The sequence below is a fragment of the Pholis gunnellus genome, assembly GCF_910591455.1.
Source record: "Pholis gunnellus genome assembly, chromosome: 21".
In the NCBI taxonomy this organism is placed as follows: Eukaryota; Metazoa; Chordata; class Actinopteri; order Perciformes; family Pholidae; genus Pholis; species Pholis gunnellus.
Window position 1 is genome coordinate 3048116 of NC_136548.1, and position 19877 is coordinate 3067992.

General features: G+C 45.5%; 1 protein-coding gene across 1 annotated transcript in view; it reads left to right on the top strand.

Annotated features, from left to right (window-relative positions):
• Positions 1–15601, top strand: part of llgl2 (LLGL scribble cell polarity complex component 2) — a 28635-nt gene extending 13034 nt beyond the window's left edge. Inside the window, exons 4-27 of the mRNA XM_079182772.1 lie at positions 898–979; positions 1532–1647; positions 2168–2326; positions 3670–3832; positions 3951–4083; positions 4171–4225; positions 4413–4567; positions 5153–5364; positions 6532–6599; positions 6700–6853; positions 7707–7811; positions 8992–9087; positions 9272–9468; positions 9840–9987; positions 10100–10247; positions 10409–10525; positions 10628–10794; positions 11462–11726; positions 11962–12112; positions 12216–12244; positions 12469–12516; positions 13064–13106; positions 13634–13691; positions 13763–15601. Coding sequence (XP_079038898.1) covers positions 898–979; positions 1532–1647; positions 2168–2326; positions 3670–3832; positions 3951–4083; positions 4171–4225; positions 4413–4567; positions 5153–5364; positions 6532–6599; positions 6700–6853; positions 7707–7811; positions 8992–9087; positions 9272–9468; positions 9840–9987; positions 10100–10247; positions 10409–10525; positions 10628–10794; positions 11462–11726; positions 11962–12112; positions 12216–12244; positions 12469–12516; positions 13064–13106; positions 13634–13670 — 2848 coding nt within the window. The 3' untranslated portion in view covers positions 13671–13691; positions 13763–15601. The remainder of the gene's footprint in view (positions 1–897; positions 980–1531; positions 1648–2167; positions 2327–3669; positions 3833–3950; positions 4084–4170; positions 4226–4412; positions 4568–5152; positions 5365–6531; positions 6600–6699; positions 6854–7706; positions 7812–8991; positions 9088–9271; positions 9469–9839; positions 9988–10099; positions 10248–10408; positions 10526–10627; positions 10795–11461; positions 11727–11961; positions 12113–12215; positions 12245–12468; positions 12517–13063; positions 13107–13633; positions 13692–13762) is intronic.
• The last annotated feature ends 4276 nt before the right edge of the window (positions 15602–19877 follow it).

The window sequence follows — 19877 nt, forward strand, 5'->3', positions numbered from 1 at the left end:
ATCCTCGTCTGCGGTTCACATGGGTACCTGGTTCAGGTGCTTTTCATTTTTCCCACGCTACGGCCGAGTCATTGTGTCGCCCCAGTCCTGTCGCACAATTCCACTCATTGACGTCGCGGCGGAGCCAGTCGGTGCACTCTCCCCATTGACACAGAGACACACACTGGTTTTGATGCCTTCTCTCGTTGGGGGGTGATCCATTTCATACAATGCAGCAGATTGTTCCTGGATAGACAGTGCAAGAGGGCGCAGATGAAGGGAAATCTTTGAATGAATATTATGAGTCTAAAGTGTCAGATGCTTCAGACTGAGTCAAAGAACAGAGCAGCTACTGTTCTTTAACATGCAGCACACAAATCTCTTGATGGCGTGTTGTGATTCCCTGCGTAGGGATGATGTGGTGTCTTCACACTGTTTTAACAAACGTGCACCACACAACAGAGAGAGCTGTATGAGGAAAACATAAGTTATTCTTTTTTCTGACCAATATTGCGATCAAGATTCAAATTCAGTGAGTTCATCTGAAGTTTTGAATTTCTTGTCAATATAGTATCACAGAAGATACGTCTGTACCATAATCAGATGAAATGATGCGCCTGTCTATTCGGGTAAACTCTGATAGCTTTGTCAGCGTTGTAAGCACCATTAGCTGCTAGTCGCTGGCTCAGCCGTCGCCATGTTGAGAGCCGAGTGGAGGCAATACTAATGCTCAGGATTTTCGAATTCAGCACCGTTAAGGTTGAGATATTAAGAAGCATTTTTAACCTTTTGGATCACATCCCCGGTCATGGTGTGCACTTATTTACAATATATGCCCAAACATATCCATAAATCAGTTTCTTGGTATTTTAATATCCCAATTCAATCATCATCAGTGTGTCCTTAACCAGCGGTCAGATATGGAGCTCCGGGTGTGGAGTTCATGGGTCTACATGATGAGAATGCTGCCGTGACACAGGTGCACTTCCTCCCCCACCAGGTACGGTCAAAGAACATTATGCAGTAGTAGTTCTGCTTTTTAAAGGTACTATGAGGAACTTTTGACAGGTCATTGAACACTCTCAATGTAATACTGATGCCTCTTCATGACTTATATTAATAAATGAGATCATCAGAGATTGCCACCAGGTCGGATTCCGGCATAATCGGATGAAATCACCCAGGTTCACCAGAAACCTCTTCAGCACAGACTCCAGCAGGGCCTCTGACGGGCCATAGTGTTGGGCCCGTTGGCGGGAAAGGGGGGCCACGGAAGTACCAGGACTGAGCTGGGCAGACTGTCGGACCCTTCTGCAGTAAAATGAGAGGTTTTTTAAATGGAGTCTGGTGCTCGGAGACACTACCACATTTGTCCACAGGGACCGCCAAAATCAACACAACATTAAAGTTCCTCGTAGTAGCTTTGATGTAGCAAGCCTTGTTTTTCATAGAGGAGACTTTGTATGGAACTGTATTCCCTGCCAGCCACCAGTACATGCCTTTTTTTTAATAACTTTTTGGACAGTATTTATTGATTGTGGCTTACGTTTAGGTTGAACTGGTGACCCTGCTGGATGACAACAGTCTGCACATGTGGACTTTAAAAGCTCACAAGGGACTCTCTGAACTTCTGGAGATAGGACGCTTCACTCTCACGGGACCACCTGGGTAACACACACCCCCCCCTTTCTTGACCCTTTTCCAATGCAGGTAGTTTTTAAGAACTTCTGAATTCTATCTACATTTCAACCAAAGGATATTGGCTCCAGTTGTGGTTGCTGGGTGTGTAGTTTGTGCCCCCCAAATGTTCCTCGTACCTGAGGTTGTACCTCCCAATGGCTGGGCAGTTATCAGCATGGAGCCTAACCCTAACATGGCTGATTTAGTTCCCGGGGCTCCTAACTTCTTGGAATGATTTGGTCCATTTTTTGAATATAAATTTCAAACCAATTTCCTGGTTCAGCTTCTTAAATGTGAGGGTTTTATGCATTTCTTTTTTCATATCATGGTAAATTGAATCGTTTCTGGGTTTTAAAACATGAGTAATTATAACTGTTATTTTTTTGACATTTTTATAGACCAAATGATTGAGACAATAACCGGCAGATTAGCTACAGCCCAGCTTTATACAAACGTCAACTGTCCTTCATTCCCCCAAGTGATGTCACCGCCCTCTTCTCCTCCTCAGTGCCCCTCCAAGTGTGACCAGAGTGACAGCAGTGCTGGCTCACTCCTCGGGGGAGCTGCTGCTGCTGGGGACAGAAGGAGGACACGTCTTCATAGTGGAAGTCCCCGGGTTCAGAGAGCTGGAAGAGAGGAACATTAGTCTCGACCAAGTGGCCAGCAGGTGGGCAACCACAACACGCCTCACTTATAGCCTCCATCTCACGTCACCATAATGAGCCAGGGAGGGAGACTGTCCCTTGTTAATTTAAGTCTACAAATCAACAGCGTTTACAGCAGCCGTTATCGACGTGTCCAGGAACTCACTCAAATCTTTTTCTCGCCAACAATATACTAGATTACATTCATAAAGAGCTGGATGTTTCTGTTCAGTCTAATCTGTGAAGCATGTCGGTGTGTCATGTGTATTAGACCAAGCAGAAAACAAACGTGATTTTATTTTGGTTGACTATATGTTCAATTATTCAAGAATAGAACCACAATATCAACCAAAATGTCAAATATATTCACATTTGACTTAGGGACCCTCAACAAGATGGGTACATTTTTTTTTTTTTGTTCTGCTCTAGTGGCACATAGTGTCAAAAAATGAGCAATAACTCAAATCACCAAAAAGTAAATGCCACGCAGGCAACCCGGGGGCTTTAGGCATGCAGACGCTCTCTTCAGTGGAGATAATGGCCAGGCTCAAGCTGTGTTGGACTTGAGCTTTTAGTGTGACAGCCCAGTGAGGGTCTATTGAGCCAACCTTGGGGCCAGCATGTCATTTGTGATCCCTAAATCTATCTTATCAACTGTAAAAAGACTAAACCGCCTGTAGAAGCAAGTTAAAGGGATCGATCAGGTGTTTTTGAAGTGAGGTTGCGTGAGGTACTTTTCCAAAGTCGTATTACCCGCAGGAGAGGTTTACCAGCACGGGAGCAAAGCAATGTACTGCTGTGGACGGGGGCAGCAGCGGGACATATTTTACACACCTAAAAAAATCAGTTTAAAGCTGGTGGTGTCTGGTGGCTATGAAGAGAGCAGAGATGGATATAATAGCTTCGGTTTCCCGTCGGAAAAGGCCATTTGACTGCAAGGTAAAAAGCGGTCAAATAAAATATTCTAAATATTGCGAACACTTCAACAGATTCTTCTGTGTCTAGAATAGGTTTTGCTGCTGCCCCCGTCCACAGCAGTACACTGCTTTTCTCCTGGGCCAGTACTCCTGTCTGTTTCTCCAAACTGGGGGTGTGACTACCTGATGTTGCGTTCTTTTACAGTTTGTTCAGTCTCCTGATATCCACTCAACACAAGCTTAAACTGATACTCTGTAGCTTTTTCCTTAGTTTTTCTTCTCTCTGTGGAAATGCACAGAAGCTCCCTTTATTTTGAAAGGATTGGATTTTTAATGATTGTTCTGACTAAAGTGCTATCACATACACACCAACACAATACACTTCCTCTCAGTACCTCCAGATCAATAATGAGGTTGATGTTTTGTCCTCTCTGTCCCGTCTCCTCCAGTGTACCGGACGACTACATCGGCCGCAGGAATCTGGAACACGTGGAGGCCTTGCAGGAGAACCCGGTCGACCCGAACCAGGTCGTCATTGGCTACGGACGAGGTCTCATGGTCATATGGGATCTGAAGAAGCATCGAGCCATCCAGCACATCCCCGCCACACAGGTAACTGTTCTGTAGCTCGGTGCAAGGCCGTGACACCTGAACAGAATAGCAGCCAGTCCCGAATACACTGTGGTCATAACCAGCTAGCTTAATCTCTGTGTTTTCCACGTAACTGTAGCAACTGGAGAGCGTGTGGTGGACAGAGGACGGAGTCTACCTTCTCAGTTCACACAGCGATGGAAGTTACTGTCGATGGATGGCGAGCGGCGAGGATGTGAACGATGAGGAGGAGAAATCAGACATTCCTTATGGTGAGGATAGAGAGGCATCTTTCCTTCCTACATGAAATGTTTTCATTTTTTTTCTGGAGGCTGATGACTCGTCTTTTTTCGCTGCAGGACATTTCCCCTGCAAGGCCATTTCTAAAATAGTTCAGCTACCTACAGTAGAAGGGTGAGTTCACTTCAGTGAAAGGCTAACGTCCTCAACGCTCTGTTTAACTTGGTTTCCCATGTGTTACGCGACCAATTGTTACACATTAATCTCTGTGCAAACTGAACTGAGCTTGAGTGTGTGTGTGTGTGTGTGTGTGTGTGTGTGTGTGTGTGTGTGTGTGTGTGTGTGTGTGTGTGTGCTCTAGGCCTCCGTTCCTGCTGTTCAGCGGTGGTATGCCCAGGGCCAGCTACGGAGACCGACACTGCATCACAGTGATCCACAGTAAAACACACGTGGCTCTGGACTTCACCTCCCGGATCATTGACTTCTTCGCCATCCGGGGTGGACCCCAGCACACAGGCAGGCCACACACACACCAAAACAAATACCTGACGTATAGCAAAAACACTCGTGCACAGTTCTGAAAAGGAAGCTACTTAGCAAAGTTTGAAGGGCTATATTGCTTCGATTCCGATTTTGTGCAGTTTTCGTAGGTCAGCATGAGTTATTTCCAAAGTCAGATGCTGGTTTTCATTGTGTCACGCAGTGCGTCAACGTTCATTTCAGTAAGCTGAAGTCAGCTTTCTGCAGTCATCTGATTTCTCCGACATAGAAATGCAAATTGTAATACTTCTGCAAGGAACTCTCATTTTGTGTCAATTATGGCGGCCCCTGTGGACAAAAACAGTGGTAGTGTTTCCGAGCGCAAGAGTCCCTTTTAGAAAAGCTCTGGTTTTACTGTAGAAGGGTCTGATGGTCTGCCGTGCACAGTACTGGTCCTGGTTTTCCCGTGCCTCCCTTCCCTCCAGCGGGCCTAGCAATACGACCTAACGACAACCCCAGATTGTTTTCAGATGTTCTGACACCGGCACTGTAGAGACTAACTGATCCCAGGTCAGTATGTACATTTGTATCTAACTACTGCTCTTTTCTGTCGACCTGCAGGAGACCCCAGTGCGCTGGTGGTCCTGGTAGAGGAGGAGCTGGTAGTGGTAGACCTGCAGACAGAGGGCTGGCCGGTCATTCAGACACCGTACCTGGTTCCCCTCCACAGCTCCGCCATCACCTGCTCCCACCACGTCTCCGCCATCCCCCTCAAACTGTGGGAGCGGGTCCTCGCCGCCGGAGACCTGCAGAACACACACTACTCCAAAAAGGTACGTCCGGGCAGAAGCTCTCTTTGAATAATATGTGGATCTTTGATTTATAAAAAACTCATTGAGTTTGTGATTTGTAACTCGTTTGTTGCCGTCCCATTGTGTTTCTCGTCCCAGACATTAGTCACTGCTTTTGTCACATCACTAGGAGTGTGAAGATAAATATTAGGGCTGTCAAGATATTCGATTCTAGCTACACGATTATCGTGGCCATAAGAATTTAAGATAATGATATTTTCATGATATTTTAAATGATGCAACCCTGGATGTTATTTACTAAAGAAAATCTGAAATGTTGGATTTTCTTTCTTTCTTTTTGTTTTCCTATTAATCATTAAAAAAAATAGCTTTCAGTCACCTTTAACTCTGTATATTGTGCCATTTGTCTCTTTTTCTTTTGGCAAATGAATTACACTCAAAATAAGAGTGTAGGGAGGTGGAGAAAGAATCACCAGAACTGTGTATAAAATAATTTGAGAGGCGCTGGATCATTTATACAATATCATTTGTGTATTATTAACATGATATAAATACATCAACAAATATCATTGTCAGTATAGATGACGGCTGTCTTTTAAGCCTGAACTGTTTAAACCCTAGAGACATGTTACATTTGCTTCAGTGATAAGTTAATAAAGCTAGAAATTAGTTATATTTTTATCTCATAAACATCGTTTTAAACACTAAGTTCATTACTTTTTGACCAGAGCAACTGGTTACAGTATATCATGGGTCCAAATAAAAGGACTTAATGATATTTCAGCTTCATTTTCTCTAATTTCACTGCATGGTTCGGCTCCGCTCTATTCACTTTTGGTACCAGGTCCTTTTTTTTTTTTTTAAAGCGAGGTGGTACCTAAGAAGTAGTACCAGTTACTGTTACTAATGGAAAACCAGAAAATGGCGTGTTGAGTAGAGCTGTGCTGTACCACGCAGGGGAAAAGTGTGTGCGTGTAAACATATGTGCGTGCACGTCGCTGTCCACAGTACGATACAGGTCCACAACAATGTATATTGGTACCTGTGATACAAAACTTCCTCAAAGCTGTTCATCATGTATGGTATGCTGCGTTCAGAATATGGACACATTCCTTCATCTCTGGTTCAACGAGATGGCATTAGGTTGGTATTATTGTTAAACTTTTCATTTCCCCTCTCTCCATGCAGCCATGGCCAATAACGGGAGGCCAGAACCTGGCCCCAGACCCTCCACAGAGAGACCTGCTGCTCACAGGGTCAGTTCTCAACTCTGGAAATATCTATTGGGACGTCCCTTTGACAGATTGAACAATATCCTGTTTATTTATTTATTTATTTATTTATGTTTGTGTGTAGGCATGAGGATGGGACTGTGCGTTTCTGGGATGCATCTGGAGTCTGTCTGTATCCCATGTACAAGTTAAGCACAGCTGGAGTGTTCCACACAGACGCTGACCCTAACGACAACATGAACCAAGGCACCGAAGGAGAGTGGCCGCCATTCAGAAAGGTCTGTGTGTCCTACAAATGGTTTCTTTGCCTTCAAGCACTACCAGCTGTTGAAGAAGCTCCAAACTACAGTTTATAAGGTCAAGAATGAATTGTGTCGATGAGCTGTCTCAATCAAGACTGAAGCAGGAGAGCTACTGGCTGATTCATACAATATTATTCGTCTTTAAGGGGCGATCCACCAACCCTAGACGTAAATATCTGGTTACTCATCACAGTAGCACTTATGGGGTGTGAATCTTTCGGTCCCTTGCGGTTCTATTTTGAGTCTCGGGGTCACTGTTCGATTCAAATTGATTCTCGATTCAGTACATCAGGGTGCTAATCTCAGGGATCTACTCCAGTCCATTGTGCTCTAATAAAGGCAGTGTGGCAAGTTGTGGCATAAAGTATCAGATAATGGAGTTTTTAAATCTTAAAAGGAAGTTATTTCTACTGATTGCACTGATGAAAAACACACAAAGGCAAAAGGTAACATTCATTCATGTAAAACTTGCTCTAAAGGTTTTTAGTATTTTTTTCAATTCTGTCTCCAAGACTGATAATTGGGACATCATTTATAAAAAATAAAAAGCTGCCCATTACATAAATGGAATAGGAGCAGCCTTCAAATAAAAAGCAAATTTAAAAAATAAATTGTTCATAAAATAAAACAAAAACCATCAAATCACACAGTATTGCTTGAGACAACTTTAACTTGGTGTGTAGGATTACTGTCCACCAGTAGCAATATCAAGGTTGTTTTGTTAAAGCAGACGCACAAAAAACACTTTTAGAAGTGGTGAATTGTTTCATAAGAATCTCAATCGCAAAATTGCCGGCGTACTTATCGCTTTTTTTACTTTTCTTCCCAGGTCGGCTGTTTTGATCCCTACAGTGATGACCCGCGGCTCGGCGTTCAGAAGATCCACCTTTGTAAATACAGCGGCTATCTGACTGTGGCTGGCACTGCTGGACAGGTGAGATGACTGTTGAACAGCTGTAATTATTAAGTGTCACACTTCTGATTGCATTCCTAAAGACTGAGCAGGTTGTCTGAAAAGTTATGATTAAAACATTGATGCATGCATATAAAGTGCTCCCCCATTTTGAAGGATAAATCTGGTTTATTACAGCACGAGTCTGTCTTTCATAGTTTGAACCATCATTTCTATCAGCTATAAGAACATCGTACTCACCAAGCTATTTGCTGCGATTGCTGCCTCAAAGGCCGACTGGGAAAGAAACTCCAGCGCTTGGATAATCAGACGGGTTTAAAGGGCCAGTGTGTAGGATTTGGTTGAATCTAGTGCTGAGGTTGCAGTTTGCCGCTTGCAACCAACTAATTACTCCTCCGCTCACTCCTCCCTTTCCAAGACTGCGGTAACATTAGCCACCGTGGCCGTTTGCCTCGCTCAGAGGCCGTCCATACCATAAATCACACTTCTTTTGGCGCAACGGAAGTCGGCCGGCGGTGCCACGGTTTTGCGCTCTGCGACTCACGTTCTAGCAGTAGGCTCTCTCTAGAGCCAGCATTTGGTTTGTCCGTTCTGGGCTACTGTAGAAACATTGCGGTGCCACGTGGCGGACTCCCTATAGGGATATGAAGAGCTCATTCCAAGCCAACGAAAGCACCACAGTTCTTGGTTTCAGGCGATTATACAATGAAAACATACTTATTCATATTATATTATATTCCTGCAGATGGATTCACAACATGCTACACATTGGCCCTTTTGAAACTGACAGTTTGGGAAATAGTTGTACACTTCTCTCTTTGGCTAACAAGGGGCTACCACATTCCCACATCTCAGCAATGAACTTGGTGAATCCAGTATATTAATGAAACCATGAAAGTAAGAATTACTCTTTGACATCAGTACATGTTCTTTGATTTGGTCTAAATCAGCAATGAAAAGACGATGGAGCATGACAAATGACAAGTATCAAGAGGCAACTCCCATTTCTGTGATGTTTCCTCATTTCCCTGACGCGTGCATTCTGTTTAGGGTTTAATAAAGTGTGAGCGGTCTGGTGTACACTCTGTATCCAGACTGTTTGTCGTTAACGTCTCTCCCCACCGGTGCGGGCGTAGCAGACAGAACGGGACGGACTGCTCAGTCACTCTCATTCCACCGTGTCCTGCGTTTGTCTCTCCAGATCCTGGTGCTGGAGCTGAACGACGAGGCGGCAGAGCAGACGGTGGAGGCTAAGGTTGTGGATCTGCTGCAGGGCCAAGAGGGCTTCCGCTGGAAGGTAATGAGCGGCATCGGACTCATTAACACGTTACTCGTGACTTCACCCTTTCTAATGTGATTTCTCGCAGTGCTCGTTACAGTATGTTACTTTCCTGTTACGTCCCCCTTGTATGGTTATTTTTAGTGGTGTTTAGAGTGAAAGTGATCCGATCAGCACGGTGTCTGTTCTTCTTGTCGATCAGGGCCACACTCGGCTGGACGTGCGAGAGGAGCCGGTGCAGTTCCCTCCAGGCTTCCAGCCTTTCGCTCTGGTCCAGTGCCAGCCTCCTGCCGTGATCACCGCTCTCACCCTGCACTCGGAGTGGAAGCTGGTGGCCTTTGGCACCAGCCACGGCTTCGGCCTCTACGACTACCAACAAAAGAACAACGTCCTCGTCAAGTAAGAAAACGCAGAGGAAGAGCTCACGCAGGAAGTTTATGCCCGCCAGAGATCCCCGCTTCATGATTTTAGCAGCCGCACAGCTCCAAGTTTAGTCTCTGCAGGTTTTTGTTAGGTGGTTTGCAAATCAGGTCTTTATGTCCAAGTTACAGTCTTAATTTATTATTTATGTTCGTACAGGCGCTCTCTAATTTCAAACAACCTCTGAATAAAGTCAGGAACCAAATGAGTTGTGCTTTACACATTATTCATGTTTTAAAAACGATTGCAACATTTTCAACCCCGCAAGTAAATAGCACGTTGGTTTGGTTTGTAATAGCGATTACAGTGAAGTGCGTTCATGTGTTACCTCAGTATTCTCCCAATCGTAGGTGCACCCTGAACCCCAGTGACCAGCTGGCCATGGAGGGTCCTCTGTCCAGGGTGAAGAGCATAAAGAAATCCCTCCGACAGTCCTTCAGGAGAATCAGACGCAGCAGGGTCTCGCTAAGGAAACATCACGTCAACAACGCTGCCAAGGTCAGCTCTTTAGCTCTCTGTTCATTCAGCAGTACTGAGGCAGAAAGTGGACCGCTTATAACGTGCCGTGAATTTCCATTCCAACCTTCATCGCCCTCTTCTCTCCGAGTAGCTCCAGGATGCCAACGCTCGTCTGGAGGCTGAGCTGGCAGAGATGGAGCTGGCTCCGGTCCAGAGGAAGATCGAGGCGCGCTCCTCAGACGACTCGTTCACCGGCCTCGTGCGGACGATCTACTTCGCCGACACCTTTCTCTCAGACAGTGAGTCCCACCCAGGCGTCAACCTCCGGTTCTGCTGAGGGAGGCCAATTCGGAAGTGTTTTAAAACTTGAAATTCTCTCTACTGGCCATCAGGGGGCCATATCTCCATTTACATGCACCGTACCTCCAGGTTTCTCACGCGTCTCCTCATTCTCTCGCAGGTTCACATAACACGCCCTCCCTGTGGGCAGGGACCAACGGCGGCTGTGTGTTTGCTTACATGCTCCGCCTTCCCGCCACAGAGCGCAGAGCGGACGAACCAGTCACCGCACAGCCGGGTGAGAAACAAAATAGTTTTTTGGGGTAGACTGCTTCCTCACCTCTGTCTTTGCGTTGTAATGTTCTCTCCCCGTCATTTATTTTTCCTCCTTTGTTTCCAGCTAAGGAGATCCAGCTGATGCACCGGGCCCCTGTTGTTGGCATAGTGGTGCTGGACGGACACGGGGCTCCTCTCCCCGAGCCGCTCGAGGTGGCCCATGACCTGGCTCGCTCGCCCGACATGCAGGGCTCACACCACCTTGTGGTCATATCTGAGGAGCAGTTTAAGGTCAGGATCGCACGCGCAGGCAGGCTGACTGACTGACTCTGGAACCTTCTCACCCATTATCCACTACTGCATACTCACAGATGGAATACCTATATAGTCATAGCAGTACTTCAGTTTGCCAAAATGACTATTTGAGGTCCAGATCACCGACAAGTTATTGTTGACCCACTTCCAACAGGGTGCAGTATGTTAAAAATGCAGATTCAATAGCATTTAGGTCTGATTCCGGCAAAATCTGGTTCACCAGAAACTCCTTCAGCTCAGACTCCAGCAGAGAAAAATGTCACACGCAGCTTAAATTGTACCCTATTAATTAGTTGATCCACAGAGAACAGTCCTCCCCCAGGCAGCCGCAGGAGACCGTTGTTACGACACAAATTCAATACTTTGACAATTATTTATGAACTCACGTAAGCTCTTAACTTCGGTGGTCGGAGCCGCTGACGTACCATTTCTATTGCAGAGTTCCAACGGTTAAGATCTGTAAATGTTAAAGAATTCATTCAAGGCCTGTGGAGGCCTTAATTGTAGATATTATTCTTGTCATATTTAAGACTAAGATTTTAAAACATATAGTTAATTTCCAAAAAATGTTTTGCTGCCAAACTATAGTGGCATTAAATAGTGCTCGGCTGTGTGGAGAAACACGTTGTTCTTGCTTGTTCAGGTTTTCACGCTGCCAAAGGTGAGCGCCAAGATGAAGCTGAAGCTGACGGCCGTGGATGGCTCCAGGGTGCGGCGGGTGGGCGTGGCCTGGTTCGGCAGCAGCCGGTCGGAGGACTACGGCGAAAGCGGCCTCGTGGTCCTGACCAACCAGGGCGACGTCCATGTGGTGTCGCTGCCGACGGTCAAGATGCAGGTCCACTACCCCTGCGTGCGGCGAGAGGACGTCAGCGGCATCGCTTCCTGTGTCTTCACCAAGCATGGCCAGGGTAAAGACACGGCGACACACATCTGTGCTTCCATCAGCACTAACCGTCGCAGCTACAGACCTAAAAGCGAGATTTCAACATAGGTGTAGGAGAAATACACACAGCCCCTATTCAGAACCGAAAACACTGACCAATCATAGCAGACTGGTCTTTTTAAGAGTCCTGGTCTCCTGTGTTCTCTGGCCAAATGATCGCTCAGTTTAGAAACCGTCTCTGTGCTGTTTTCCTCTCTCAGGCTTCTACCTGATCTCTCCATCTGAGTTTGAGCGGTTCTCTCTGTCCGCCCGGGTGCTGGTGGAGCCTCGCTGTCTTGTGGAGGTTCCTCTTCACACCGGCTCCTCGACTCAACGTAGGCCACAGCTCGATGGATCTTCGTCTGCTCATAGGTAGAAATCTTTCTGTGTTTCTGTACTTTACTCTGATTTGAAACTCACAATTTCTTTCAGTGCCCATGACTTTTTGTCTTTTTTTTTTCTATCCTTCTCCTAGAATTACCACACAAGACAGTGAGGATGCAGGTAAAATGTCTGCCAGAGGCCTCTCGACGCTAAAAGTCCAGCATCATTCTTAAACATGCATGTGCCACTGGCTGAGGGAACACTACATGTCCACATGTAGTAATTCGGTTCCATGTCATTTAACTCTGTGCTTGTGCTGTCTGTCTGTTTTTACACACACACACACACACCTTGTTTGTGGCTGACTGTACTGACTTGTCCTCTGCCTGCTGCCTGTGTTCCAGAAAGTGCAGCTAGACGTGTTATGGAGCATGCTTTGCTGAATGACGAGAGTGAGTACCGGAGAGACAGAGAACCAGGAAACTTCCCCACTTGATTAATTCCATAAAGACAATTATTTTTTGGATTGCAAGTTTTCTGAAATGTTATGTTTAAATATGCAAATGAGGCATTATCTAATGTGAACTTTAGGAGAAATCTACAGACATAAAAAGACAAAGTAGTAAAATAGACAACTATTGCAATGTGGATGTTTTCTGTGTTTAAAAAATCTCTAGATTGACGAGTGCGTTAATACAAACCATGTATTTCCTCGGGTGTAGCCACTATAGTTTTACCACGGGCTGCCCCTCTCCTAACTGGTATGTCAGCTTTCTGCTCCCGTCAGACACGCCTATATCAGCAGGGCATGAACCTGAAGCCGCGTCACACAGCAGTGTTTCCCAAACCTCGTCCCAACGCATGATGTGAATAACTCCCCTTTGACCCCAGCAACCTGTATCCTGATGTCACTGAACCGCTGCTTCAGGTCTCGTGTGAAGTGTAGAGCGCTGCGTTCAGAACGCTGGTTAGTTACGGTCATGTTTTGCTGTCTTGCAGAAGTACTTCAAGAGATCCAGAAGTCGCTAGAAGGAGACCAGACGTAAGTATCGCCCATCGCTGGTCCTCCTTTTCTCCGGGAGAATGTTGTTAGTCGTGAAACAGAAACTGTTGCATATACTGAGAATTACAGTCCTGTAGTCCTTATTACAGCAACAGATACCAGATTATGTTTTGATCTTTTTGGCTGAGCATTTGATATATTGATTAGTCAGAATGTAAACAGAATTTTAAACAAATATAACAGAAATGTTTCCAAAGTACATACCCTACCCCATCTTTATTTTCTACTAATAAGAGAATTAAAACATGAATCGTGATCGGTATTAAGTTTCAGTCGTTTGAGCTGGATGTATAGTCAAACAGCTACCCAGTCATAATTAGGACTTTGATGTGAGCAATAATCACAAGTCTGCAAATTGTAATTTTGATAACTCCCATATGACATAAATGAGGCATAAAGTTAGCAACAAAACCAGTTTAAAGGTAAACCTGCTGCCTTAAAGTCCGGGCGCCTTTTTAAAGCTGTAACGTGTCATGCTGACGGAAGCTATTGTGTGTTCGCCGCAGGTCGCTCCTGGAGAATAATGTGAACGCTGTAGCTTAGAGACGTCTCTGGACAGTTGAGGTGAGACTTATCGAGTGGCACATTTCCAACCTTTTGGTTCTGTGAACTGACTCTGACTGTTGTCTCCTCAGAGTGAACTGACACGTATGAAGCGTACCGCCGTCCTGTAGCAGCGCTCTCCTCCTGCTCGGCCGACGCAACCACTACTGACCCCCCCCCCGACCCCTCGCCTCAGTGACTGACCTCCCCACTCTCAGCTCCCACGCCCCCCCCCCCCCCCCTCGTGGAGAGACGGCGAATGGCTCTCGGCAGCCGCGCAAGGCTCACTCACGGTGCAGACGGAGGGGCGAGGAACAGACACCGCCTGTGCCTAAAAGACTGTACGCAAACGATCACAGCACACTCACCCCCATTTTTAACCCCTAAGCGACATGACATGACATGTGACCCGATGCCAAAATTCATCACACGAAGATCAACGCCAGGATTGAACCAGCATCTCAGATCTGCTTTCGATGCCACTCGTCGAACCTGCAGCCACTTCACTCTAAAAAGCCTTCATCACCACCAGCCTTTTCATGTGGTAACGGTTCTTCCAATCACCACGCTCTCACTGGCCTTCATCTCCCACATGGACATACAGCTGGAAGGAGTGTGGTGGGGGGGTGGGATTTGAATTGTTGATTTGATTTGTGCCTAATTTTTTATTTGAAGAAACCTCTGATTAATACTGTGGAAGCCCATTTCTGCTGGGAGAAGGGAAAAAACAAACCGAAGATAAGTTAGGAATGATAGTAAAACAATATTATGAGATTATATGTTGAATTATGAACTATGGAGGATCATAATATTTAGATGGTAAACTAAAAGTCTGGACATTGTCACAAGTAAACATGATAAAACAAGCTCAAAAATAAGATATTACTGACTCATAGAATCTCGTAGTTTTGACTTGGCATATTGTCATTTGAAGAAATATTTTTACTTAAGTTATCATTTTTAAATATTTTTACTTAGCAAATCTCATATTAAGTACTTGGCTAAATTTGACTTGCTATCAGGATTCCGACTCTAAAGTCATAATGTTTACCTCTTGTCATTTTAACTCCAAATGCATCTAAATCTTAGCATTTTTTTTTTTGGTTCAAGTTTTTTATATTTTTTTAACTACCCAATTTTTCATTTTTTTTTTTTTTTGACGCAAAAAAATATTTATTTCATAATTTTACTTTGGCATGTCAATAATTTGACTTTGCGTGAATGGTTGTATTTTGTGAATCCTTAAATGTCGCACCTTTTTATTTTTTTGGTGTAAATGGGCTTCCATAGTTTTCAGATGAACTATTAAGGGAAATGTTATGAGTAATGCCCCAGAAGTGAAAAAAAGATACAAAAGTTGTTTTATGTATGTTGAACTGGTACAAACTTGTTTGTATGACTTTTCAGTCATAAATTAGCCACAGCATTACAAACTATGGTGTACCTCTGTACACTGCTGACGCAGCCCTCTCCCCTCCCGTCCGCTTTGTAACCTGCCATAGGTACTTCTCCACTACTGCAGAGCTCACAGTGCTGTACCAGGTTGTTTTTATTTGTTGGGAGGGGGGGGGGGGGGGGCAGCTTTCTATGGGATTTGGTTTTTAATTATTTTTTATGTAAACCATTTTTATATGCCAGCAATGAATCATGTAATTTAGGAATGTAATTGTAAGCTATTGTAGTGAAATGTTTTTAATATATACAGTATATAAGTGACTCAGTCTGTACCTGTGGGCCTGTTGTAACTGGGGTTGGCTGCTATTTAGATCGTACAAGGAAATATTTTGGTACTGTGTCTCAGAATGCTGGGTGTTTAGCATCAGCCTAGAATATATTTTTGTAGTGAACTGATTAAGAACCCTCTTTTTTTTTTTTTTTTACACTTCACACTACAATTTTCTTGTGGATAATTATTACATGTTTTTTTTCCCAAGAAACCAGTGAGTCTGTTGCTTTATTTCTCACATCTTTCATCTCTGCTGTTGTGCAAATAAATCCTCTATTGTGTCTGTACGCTCCACTGAAACCTGAAAGAAGCCACAACATATAGATCCAAAGCCCATCAGTATGGCCCCACTGATGTATTACACAACTCTGTGTTCTTTTTCAATTCCTGCCCTCTTCTTAAAGCCCAGCTTCATAATCTCGCTCTTTGTGAGCCGCGGCGGCCGCATCTCCGGTGAAGTGGATGAAAGAGGGATCGGTTGTCATACATGCACAGCCAAGAGTTTTGATCATCCATTATAGAATGAGGCGCTTTGTCCACTAATTGCCTCGAGCCACAGCGGCTTCGCTGCAACCTGAGCTCTCGAAGGACCGGGCTGAGGCTAACAGCCGCGGCTCTGTTCTGCGATGGCCCTGCGAGATGAGTCGTCGTCATTTGGAACCTGACGACGTCAAATGAGCTGGAAAATGGCGCCTGGGTGGGACTTTGGTATTGAGCTTTAACGTGTTGTAATGGGCTCACAGGTTAGCTGTTAACTTCTAGTTTGCGAAGCTTGGCTCAGAATTCGAAAAAGTGTAATTTCCAAAAAGGATTCAAAGATCATTTATTGTCATTATTCAACAGGAATGCTCAATGAAATTTAGTTGTAGCCCATTTTGTAACGCAAGAAAAACATGACAAACAAAAACAGTAGTGCATTTCTTGAATTTGTATCTTAAGGAATGTGAACGACAATTCTCTGGTCAGATAATATGGCTGATATCTTAACATTTAAAATTCAACATGAGGAAAACATTGTCCATCAGCTCTGACTGTGTTTGAGAACCAAGCATCATGATGTAAACACAGAGTCCTCCTCTGGTCCCACCGGAGTCCTGCGCTCAACCAGAAGTCTGATTTCATCCATCTTATTGTTCTGTGACCGGACATCAGACAGCCAGGAGCATGCCTCCTCCCTGGGGCTCGCTTAATAAATATTTACTATGTACGGGATTCAGAGCATTAATATAGCAGGAAAAACTTATTTCCAATGTAAAGCTATGGTGACGTCTACATTAGCAGGGAGGGAAGTCACTCTCCCTCTGTGTGTTGTCGTCCGTATTTCTCTGTGCTTTGTTTACGTACCGGTCCGGCTTCGCATGCATATTAGTGAACGTTACTCTCTCTGCTGTGCTCTACTGGCTAGCTAACCACAGCCACTCTGCACTGCGCTACTATGTTGGTTACTGCTGATAACGATGTCCCGACGCACGACGTCGTCGTGGAAGAGTAGCGCCCACCCTCCGGTTCCCCCTCAGGTAAACACTGTTAGCCCTGTCAGCGCTGTTGCCGTTGTTTGCGCTGTTAGCGTTTTTCGCACCGCTAGTTTCCAGAGACCTGCTCAGCTGGATCAATGTCGAGAACCGTGTGGAGGCAGACAGATGTGCTCTGGATTCTATATAGATATTATCCTTCAGAATTAGACAAGGGGTCCTCCTATGGAGGAGAACGGTTACATTGGGTGCAGGAATTGGGCAATACCTTTTCTATTCACCATCTCCCCCTTAAAACCTGAAATTAATCTGTTATGATTACTTCTGGTAACCTGTTTCAGAGATTCCCCAAATCAATTAGTTTCACTGACATTTGTCTATCTACCTAACCTTTAATGTATTAGCTCTGATCAATCATTTATGATGGTGACCATATTCTTGAAGCACTGAATACTGCACATTGCTGACCAGGGGTTATGGGTAAGGGTTGATAGATGGGTGGGTAAAGGGGTAATGGGTAATAATAAAATGTAAAATGTTGTAATTTATGGTTTCCATTTTCAAAAAGAGGGACCGGAGAGTGTGCTCGAATTATCGGTGTATCACACTACTCAGCCTCCTGGGGAAAGGTTATGCCGGGGTGCTGGAAAGGAGGCTCCGACCGTTTGTCGAACCTCGGATTCCGTCCCGGCCGTGGAACAGTGGACCAGCTCTTTACCCTCGCAAGACTATGGAGGGGTTCTGGGAGTTTGCCTAACCAGTCTACATGTGCTTTGTGGACTTGGAGAAGGCTTTCGACCGGGTTCCTGGGGGGTGCCGGACCCGTTACAACGGGCGATCCGGTCTCTGTACGACCGCAGTAGGAGCTGTGTCCGCATTCTCTGCAATAAGTCAGACACGTTCCCGGTGGGTGTTGGGCTCCACCAGGGCTGCCCTTTGTCACCGGTCCTGTTAGTGACTTTCACGGACAGGATTTCTAGGTGCAGCCGGGGGGTGGAGATCGTCAGGTTCGGGGGTCTCAGGATCGCCTCTCTGCTGTTTGCAGATGATGTGGTCCTGTTGGCCTCCTCGGATCGTGACCTCCAGCATTCACTGGGGCGGTTTGCAGCCGAGTGTGAAGCGGCGGGGATGAGAGTTAGCACCTCCAAATCTGAGGCCATGGTGCTCTGCCGGAAACCGGTGGATTGCTCCCTCCAGGTGGGGACAGAGTGCCTACCTCAAGCGAAGGAGTTCAAGTATCTCGGGGTCTTGTTCACGAGTGAGGGTAAGATGGAGCGGGAGATCGACAGGCGGATCGGTGCGGCTGCAGCAGTAAAGCAGGCGCTGCACCGGACCGTCTTGGTGAAAAGAGAGCTGAGCCGGACAGTCTACGTTCCTACCCTCATGTATGGTCACGAACTCTGGGTCGTGACCGAAAGGACAAGGTCGCAGCTACAAGCGGCCAAAATGAGTTTCCTCCGTAGGGTGGCCGGGCTCAGCCTTAGAGATAGGGTAAGGAGCTCGGACATCAGGAGGGAATTTGGAGTCGAGCCGCTACTCCTTCGCGTCAAAAGGAGTCAGCTGAGGTGGTTCGGGCATCTAATTAGGATGCCTCCTGGACGCGGGGAAGACCCAGAACATGCTGGAGGGACGCCTCGGGATCCCCCAGTATGAGCTGGAAAATGTTGCGGGCGAGAGGGAAGTCTGGGTCAGCCTGCTTGGCCTGCTGCCACCGCGACCCGACCCCGGATAAGCGGAGGAAAATGGATGGATGGATGTTGTAATTTATTTATTTATATTTTTATAATACAAAGACGTATAAAAAAAGAAAAGAAAATTGTCAAAGTAAAGTGAAAGTCAGCACTTACACCTCATAGTCATGTTTTGCTAGGACATCATAAAATAATGTGTCACTTTCTTTGCGATATTGTCAAACTAAAATTGATGCCTGTCCAGAATTCCGGCACACAGTGACGGAATCTCCCTCTCCCAGAGGAAAAGGCTCGGTAATGAGTCCCTTCTCTCTCTCTCCCCTCTGTCTTTTTCTCCCTCGCTCCTCCATCAGCACCTATTGTTGATCACTCCAAGCAGCACCTCTCACCTTTCCTCCCGAGCATTCACCAGCTGGCCAAATGAACGGTAGCAGAGCTGTGTGACCTGACGGGTAGAGCTGTATTATTCAGAAGGCAACTTGTGTTTGTGTGAGCGCCTGTGTCCGTGCATGCCAGCTCCCCTTTTGTCGACGGGGGCATTGTGTGCATGCATAAAACACACGCAAACTTTGGGTGGGTGTGTATTGCATAATTCTCTGTGCCTTCCTGTATAATGTTGGGAGGGTGGGATATTGGTGTGAAACTTCCCTTCAGTTCTCCTCATTGAGCATTGGTGCACGTTTGTATCAGTGACACCAGATCTTGAGGACACGCCGGAGCACTTTGCAGCCCCCCAGCCATGCCTGGGTTTCACCCGAGAAGCCTGGTAAGCTATATTACACTGAAATGAGCTCTCACTGCTTACCCCCCCAGGGCTACAGGCTATACAACTACATTTAGGCGGATCTAAAGATAGCCTTTCACTGCCGTTTAGATTTAACCTGCAGATAATAGCTGTTGTTTGCTGTTACAAAAGGAAAAGGATAGTCGTCGTCCTCCAGTGTAGAAAAAGAGTCATAGCCACTTTCGTGTTGTTTGTCTTGTTGGAGATGCATTGTTGCCCTGAAACTTAACAACAGATAGCAAAATCAGGTCAGTGATGGCTAAACTGGGTCTGACCTAAGTGTCTTTAGTCTCAGAACCAGGATCAGGGACTTAAAAGTGTGAAACATGGTCTAGATGTTGAAAGACTTAGCTAAGGACCTGATTTCAGTGAGTGTGACAGACATGTTACTCAACTTACAGCCTGCAATGGTTCATTTTATTGAGTGGCTAACTTGTCTATCAATGTACAATAAATAATAAGAAATAAAACAAAATAAAGACAATTTAAACGTTTTTCTTAGGTTATTTCGTCACAGAAGAATTGATAGCATGT